At 41.2% G+C, this 7,907-nt stretch overlaps 1 protein-coding gene across 1 annotated transcript; it reads left to right on the forward strand.

The window, feature by feature from the left end:
• The first annotated feature begins 5,469 nt into the window (after positions 1-5,469).
• Positions 5,470-7,468, forward strand: LOC111373465 (8-hydroxygeraniol dehydrogenase-like). Its single transcript, XM_022995998.1, has 5 exons — positions 5,470-5,764; positions 5,852-5,965; positions 6,257-6,770; positions 6,865-7,018; positions 7,102-7,468. The coding sequence occupies exons 1-5, from the start codon at positions 5,667-5,669 to the stop codon at positions 7,302-7,304; spliced, it is 1,083 nt and encodes a 360-aa protein (XP_022851766.1). The 5' UTR covers positions 5,470-5,666; the 3' UTR covers positions 7,305-7,468.
• Positions 7,469-7,907: the final 439 nt, after the last annotated feature.

The following is a 7,907-nucleotide window of genomic DNA, read 5'->3' on the forward strand; positions in this document are numbered from 1 at the left end:
TGCAAATTTGGGAGTATGAGACAGTCCCTGTACTGGGTGCCCGCTTCGCGAAGCGAGGGGAGATACGATGTCCTCAGATGCATCATTGGAGATCGTTGCGAGCGAAGGGATGTCCCACTGGGAAACAGTTATCGGCCCTACTCGACAATCTTCAGGTAAGTATTATGCATTTGTAATTTATATTATACGTAGTTTAAAATCTGTTTACATGATCGTTAACTAGTTGAAATGTCAATATGTCATCTTGAACTCATACTTAAGTTGACGCCGTCGATGGAAGAGGAGGCTCAGTGTCTTGTGCGAGATTTAGGTATTCCGCACACTCAAGACGAGGAGATGTCTGATCCGAGTTTGGACCGAGATTGGGTATGCGAATTAAATATAATTTATTAAATATCGTTACGTATATATTTATTGAATAATTTTTAATGTTATTTATGTATGAGGGCGGTCCAGCTGATCGGCGATCACCTTCGCTGAGGGTATTGCCGCCACCATTGATATCACCTCCATTGAGAGCATCATCGTCGCCATTGGCATCGCCTCCGCCGAGGGCAACGTCGCTGCCATTGGCATCGCCACAACCGAGGTTATCTCCTTCTCCCTCGTCCAGACACGTGCCCATGTATCTCCGACACACAGTGATGATTTGTATGCCCGTCTGACTGGATTTATAGTGGAGGAGGTCGGCGCGCTACGACGAGAGTTGATAGAGAGGGTCGATGATCTGGGACGAGAGTTGACAGGGAGGGTCGACGATCTGATAGGGAATGTTGACTATCTGACAGGGAGGGTCGACGATATGGGATGAGAGTTGACAGGGAGGGTTGACGATCTATCCCATGATGTTGGAATGCTACGGTCTTACGTTGTCGGCCTTCAGGATACGGTAGCGACACTTAGAGGAGATTTAGCCACTAGGCGATGGGGAGACAGAGGGGATGGTGGCAGAGATGGTGATGGAGAGGGGGGTCATCCACATTTTTGGCATAATGAGACATTAAAGTCATTCTGGTTGTCTATGGAGAGGGAGAGGGTGGCCCCGATGGGGATGGGAGAGGGGGCGACGGAGGGGGTGGCCCCGATGGGAGGAGCGAAGGAGGTGGCAACAGAGGGGGAGGCCTTGATGGGAGGGCGGAGGTGGCCCTGATGGGAGGGACGGAGGAGGTGACGATGGAGGAGGTGGCCCCGGAGGTCGAGAGGACGTCCGTCGTGGTTGAGGGTAAGAGACATGCTATTGATGAGACGGAGCAGGTGGTCGGCAAGAGGTTGAGAGTGCCGTCACAGTATGTTGTTTCCCCCTTCACGGCTGAGGCCAAGAGGAGGACGTTCATCGATGGGAAGCACTGGAACTTATTCAAGGATGTGGACAATGTCAAGTGGAAAGCGTTCGAGACAGAGTAGAAGAGAATTATCCCCGGGTAAGTATTGTATGATTTTAATAAAGCACTGTACGCTAACTCGTCTATACTTATTTTAACATTTCCCTATTTTTTCAGAGCTAGTCGCACGATAGGTAACCAAACGGTCTCGGACGTTTACAAGTGGTTCCACGATATCACCACTTTAGGAGCTTAGCTCGCCGACGATGTAAGTGAACTATTCATTTCGTGTTTTTTATGTATACGTCACTTTGTGTTTATTAAATGAATAACTCATAATTTTTTGGTGTTTTCCGATGCAGCATATTGACCTGGCCATAGACTTGCTGCGAGATCGCGCTCAAACACATCCAAAATTATTTGACGTCCATGGTCGAGTCATATTAAACACCGAGTTCCTGCGTGTCGTTACCATAGAGTAACAGTTGCTCCAACTTATAGGTAACGAGTACACGGTACCAGAATATATGCTCGAGTGGATCATAGGAATGTTGCCGAGTATCGGGGGAAAATCATGGGAGGGTTATACACATATGTACATTCCAGTGTGCATCAATAGACACTATGTTGCGCTGGAAATCATTTTTGCTGACACGACTATGTATGCGTACGACCTAGATCATTCATGTTTGACACAAGGCCAGCTGGAGCAAAACTTGGAGTCCGTAGCTGTAATTGTTCCTATGATGGCCAGACAGGCGGAGATGATTGTACAGGACAGATTGTGGATTGTTCGAAACACGACGATATCGCGACAATCCATAAGGTAAGTGTTTGAACTTTGTTGTTTTCATCTTTCAGATTTAGTTTTTTAGCTACACAGTACTGAACTGATCTATTCTTGTTCAATTGCAGCGACAACTGCGGCATATTTGCCATTAAGTACGTTGAATTGTTAAGTATAGGACATAAAGTTGATGGAATCAACCAATCGTGGATACAGCACTGGAGAAAGAAGCTAGCATGTGATTTGTTTGAATTTAATGGTGACCCGTAAATTTGTATTAAATATATGTAATATTCGAATTGTAAATTTAATTATTTTTTGTGATTATGAAATAATTGTAAATTTGTGTTCGATGTATATAACATTCACATTGAAAATGTAATTATTTTTCTGTAAGTTGATTTTTTGTTATTTTACACATATGCCAAGTATGGAACTAATTTTTTCATATGAATCATTATAAATACCATTTATCAAGAATAAATATTGAACATTGAACATTTATGAAAAAAAAATATTGAACATTGTAAAGTAAACGGAAATATTATTCATTTAACGTACCTATCTAATTGTTATTTAGGGGAATTTAACTGGTACAAAATTGTCGAGTATGCCCTATGGCTCTGTACCTGCCACACCTACACAGTCGAGGAAACTCTCCGGTAGATAGTATTCTAGATGTACTTGAACGTCTAAGACCACGCGGTTCAACTGCTGGTGGCAACAAATCATGAAACGGGAGAATGTGCTCGGGAACTTCCCACTCGGCTTCATTCGGCAGAGGAAATATAGTCTCAACATATGCTGTTTTCCAAGATTCAGTCGTGTAATACAAAGAGCATAACGTTCTCGCTGTAAAGCCTTGATACATGGCCACCGCAACTGCATGCTCACATGAAAAACTCTCCAACCGAAATCTCGTACAAGTGCATGTGTTATTAGTCAAGTCCACCATATATGCTGTATTACGTGCACATTGCACGGAGAAACGGAACTCATCTAGTGCTTTCACATTCAACTTCCTCACAACCTCTGCCGCCTTAAAGAGTTTCTCCTCTTGAGCTGGGGCCAGCACTCTAGTGCAACTCTGTGATGCCGCATGTCGGCCATAAAACCACTATTGCAGCTTATTACGAATGTTCTCAATCATTGCAAGAATTAGTAACTCTCGATCCTTCTTAAACAATGCATTGAGAGACTCCGCGTTATTCGACGTCATCATGTTGTATCGACGTCCTGAAAAGTATGACCGCGTCCAATGTTGGATCCCCATGTTCGTCAGATACTCCAACGTCGATAATGATTTACTTCCTATCTCGAACATGAACTTATTACACTCTTCAGCACTGTAAACTTCGGCTGCTCCCCTGAACAATGAAACGATGTCTTTGCCCCGATATCTAGTCTTCAAATACCTTGTATATGGTACATGTAATACTCGTGATGTGCCTCTGGAAAAACTTTAGCGAGACCGTTTATTATAGACTGTCCCCGATCGGTTACAAAGGCAAGGTCTTCGACTTTCCCACTCACTTTCCTCAGTTTCGAAAAGAACCAACGCATGGACAGATCATTCTCGCTGTCGACTATGCCGAATGCAATTGGATAAATTTGGATGTTGGCGTCTTGACATGTAGCAATAATTAATTTGTCTTGATATTTAGTTTTTAGAGTTGTACCATCAACTAGAATTACGGGTCGCGTTGCATTTTGAAAACCCCGAATACATTGTCCGAGAGCCATGAAGAAATTCTTAAAACAATTATCGCCCCTCATCTCAATAAAAAATATCGTGCCAGGATTAGTTGTCCCCATATTATGGCAATACCTGGCCAATTTAGCATAGCTCACCTCAGCCGATTCCATTAAATCTTCCAACGTACATTCTTTGGCCTTCCAGGCTTTCTGGTAGCTCATGACCACTACATACTCTCGACAGACGTCGTTAATGATGTCCGAAGGTCTGTAGATCGTTCGTGGGTCCTGATACTTGTGCATTATCTATCGACCAATAAACCATGCTCGAGCTTATCTGTGATCGTTTCGAAGAATTCTCACTTCGCAAGTATGTTCCCGTGAATGCTTGCGAATTACGAAGCACCCATTCGTGTCCATCTCAGTTGCTCTCAAACGCCAATTGCAACTATCTTCGATGCGGGCAACTGTCAACAATGACTTTTTTGATTTCTTTACCTTGAACTTAAAGTTATATTTTAATGTCAGCCGGTGCACAGTTTCCTGCAAATCTTTCTTGGTTTCAAATAGTTGCTCGACATACAAGTCCTCATCATCGGGAGCCACATGGGAAGAATTGGAGGACGGTCCACTTATTCCAACCTGTGAGCTCCCACCCAACTCATGTCTCTATCAGGATAAAGCAATCAAATTCTCATTTGTAAACGCATTTATATTATCACTGTCTTCAACTGTCGACGAAATTCTGCGCGTAACAGCGACATCACGATCAGAAGCAACTGTCTCAGGAATAACCACATCATCCGCAGGAACTATCTCCACTGTCTCCCAAAAACCTCAATCATTATTATCCGCCCTATCTGAATCTTCGCGTTCACCTTCGATAACATCCTTCTTAATTAAAGTCACACTAAGAACAATCGGAGTTCGATGCATTTTATTCAATTTTAATAGATAATTCAATTCAACATCATTAGTAACGAATATTGGTGGCATCGGAATGGATGAATCCCCATAACCGTTGAATAGATATCTCAATTGCATATCGTATTGAGATTGATCGACATTCAGCTTATTTTGCAAATCGTAGTATATTTCTGAGTATGATGTACTCTCTGTTATGGGAATTGCAATACAACCACATATGTCACTCGTCCATCTCCATTCCCACCGATTATTTTCATCCAATTCGAAATCACCGAAATAACAAACGGGGATTATCATATCTGCATGAGGAAATAGATTTAATTAACTTAATAATTATAAGAAAAAATTAATGCCAACAAAAATCAGTGCCAACAGTCGGCTGTCAATAGACAGTTGTTGGCCGTTAAACAGTCAAACAGTCAGCTGTTAAATAGCCAAACAGTCGGCTGATAAACAGTCAAACCATCGGTTGTTTAATAGCTGTAACAGCCGACTGTCTGGCTGTTTAATAGCCAAACAGTCAGCTGTGACTATTTCACTGTTTTGCGCATGAATTTTTTTCTACATAGTAATTTTTTTAAGGTTCAGGATATGTCAAATTTATGAGAATAAAGAATAGTCCCGTTTTTATTTTTGGGTGGAGTAGTAGTAACCAAAGTTAAATATTCTGGTCAAACTTTCAAATGATCACTATGAGCCAGGAATTTGATCAATCAAAGTTACATACAAATCACTATCCCCTTGTATTTCTTTAATTGATTTTCGTTTGATTACTTTAACTCTTCCTTTTGACTTCACATTTCCACGTTGTCCGCTAAAGAAATCCTGCAGTCTTGATCAATATAACCATAAAAAACACCAACTTGTCGAGAAACCCATAACCCGTTGCCTCTCTCAATTTGATCAAACATTCTCCCAGCAAAAACGCTAAAGAAATGGCAAAATCACCAGAAACAGAGCACCCTGTCAAAGCTTTTGGATGGGCTGCCAGAGACCCATCTGCTCATTTTTCTCCTTTCAACTTCTCCAGAAGGTATAGATCACGATTCTTTAGTTTTTGGGCTTTATCTGTGAATTTTATTGTTTGTTATATTTTGAAGGATTTGGTGTACTTTTTCAGGGCCACAGGTGAGCGTGATGTGCAGGTTAAAGTGCTGTATTGTGGTATCTGTCATTCGGATCTTCATATGGCCAAGAATGAATGGGGCTTAACTCAGTTTCCAATTGTTCCTGGGTAAGATCTCCGATTTTCCCCTGACTAACCCACTTTATACGCACACAATTTTCATTCTAGTATTGTTATGATTAATTATGAAGGTTGAGGAATCCAGGAGTTTCAAAGTCTGAAACTGCCTGCATGTAGCCTTAATTTCTTTTCTTGTGTTAGTCGATAAACTTAGCTGGAATTAGTATCCTGAGATGGATATCTCATGCAACAAAATGTATAAACAACAACATTGCCGGTTAGGATGTGTTTTTGTAGATTTAAGGAAAGTAACCGATGCAACCGGGCTGTTTATTGCAGGCACGAGATCACCGGCATGGTCACAGAGGTTGGTAGCAAGGTGGAGAAATTCAAGGTCGGGGACAAAGTCGGAGTTGGAGGCATGGTTGGATCGTGTCGTGAGTGTGATCAATGTGCCAACGATCTTGAGAATTACTGTTCAAAATATATACTCACATACAGTTCCCGTAACACTGATGGAACTGTTACATATGGAGGTTACTCTGACAAAATTGTTGCTGACGAGCACTTTTTTATTCGTTGGCCGGAGAACTTGCCTCTTGATGCCGGTGCTCCTCTCTTATGTGCCGGGATTACAACTTACAGCCCCTTTAAGTACTATGGACTCGACAAGCCCGGATCGAATATTGGCGTCGTTGGTCTTGGTGGGCTCGGTCATGTAGCTGTAAAATTTGCTAAGGCTTTCGGGATTAAGGTGACAGTAATCAGTACATCTATTAATAAGAAGCAGGAAGCGACTGAACGTCTTGGTGCAGACTCATTCTTAGTTAGCCATGACCAAGAGGCGATGGAGGTGAGAAATTTATATGAATAAATGTTACGACTCTAATAGCTCAAGCTCTTAGACAAGGTGGTTCAATATTGAGTTTTTTGTGATGTGTTTATAGGCTGCAGCTGGTACTTTGGACGGAATCATTGATACTGTGTCTGTTGTTCACCCCCTTCTACCATTGGTAAATTTATTGAAGCCTCATTCACATCTTATCATGGTTGGTGCTGCAGAAAAGCCACTCGAGGTGCCAATGTTACCTCTGATTTTTGGTAAGAAAATTAATCGATGTTTCTCACTTGTTTCGATGGTTTGGATTTGAAATAATGGCCTAACATACCCAATGTATTAACAGGTAGAAAGTCGATAAGTGGCAGTGGAATTGGAGGATTAAAAGAGACTCAAGAAATGGTCGACTTTGCAGCAAAAAACAACATATCTGCAGATATCGAGATCATTTCCATGGATTATATCAACACTGCGATGAAGCGTCTCGAGAAATCTGATGTTAAATACCGTTTTGTCATCGATGTTGCAAATTCATTAAAGGTCGAGTAAATTGTGCTTTTCATTCTTTCTCGAAGGTTTATATTGTTGTGAAGAAGAAGAAGAAGAAGACGACGACAACACCGTCGGGGAATTTGTGTTTCGAGACTTAATTTTGCACCACCTCTAAAATAATTGATCTTTCTTTTTATAAAACATTTTGTTTGTTGTGAATCCATATTGTGTTGCATTGGAAATTCAGTTTCTTACAATAATCTGTTGCTGAAGAACAATGGTCTACTTCGCTTTCAACTTCTGAAATATATACATAAACATAGCCAACTGCCGCCCTGAAGTTTCGGAATAAAAATTAGACAGTATTCCATGTCTAATAAGGTAAACTGACATGTCTTGAAACTTCTGGAAAGTGGACTGCTTTAGTTCCCAATATTTCAGATTTTCGGAATAAAAATTAGACAGTATTCCATGTCTAATAAGGTAAACTGACATGTCTTGAAACTTCTGGAAAGTGGACTGCTTTAGTTCCCAATATTTCAGATTTTCGGAATAAAAATTAGACAGTATTCCATGTCTAATAAGGTAAACTGACATGTCTTGAAACTTCTGGAAAGTGGACTGCTTTAGTTCCCAATATTTCAGATTTTCTATTGAAAG

Source organism: Olea europaea, unplaced genomic scaffold (assembly GCF_002742605.1).
Source record: "Olea europaea var. sylvestris unplaced genomic scaffold, O_europaea_v1 scaffold1135, whole genome shotgun sequence".
In the NCBI taxonomy this organism is placed as follows: Eukaryota; Viridiplantae; Streptophyta; class Magnoliopsida; order Lamiales; family Oleaceae; genus Olea; species Olea europaea.

Bases quoted from the DNA above. Each gene is read 5' to 3' on its own strand.
- LOC111373465 (XM_022995998.1), top strand. From the start codon at position 5,667: ATGGCAAAATCACCAGAAACAGAGCACCCTGTCAAAGCTTTTGGATGG. The intron at 6,771-6,864 runs GTGAGAAATTTA...ATGTGTTTATAG, and splicing joins ATGACCAAGAGGCGATGGAG to GCTGCAGCTGGTACTTTGGA. The intron at 7,019-7,101 runs GTAAGAAAATTA...ATGTATTAACAG, and splicing joins AATGTTACCTCTGATTTTTG to GTAGAAAGTCGATAAGTGGC.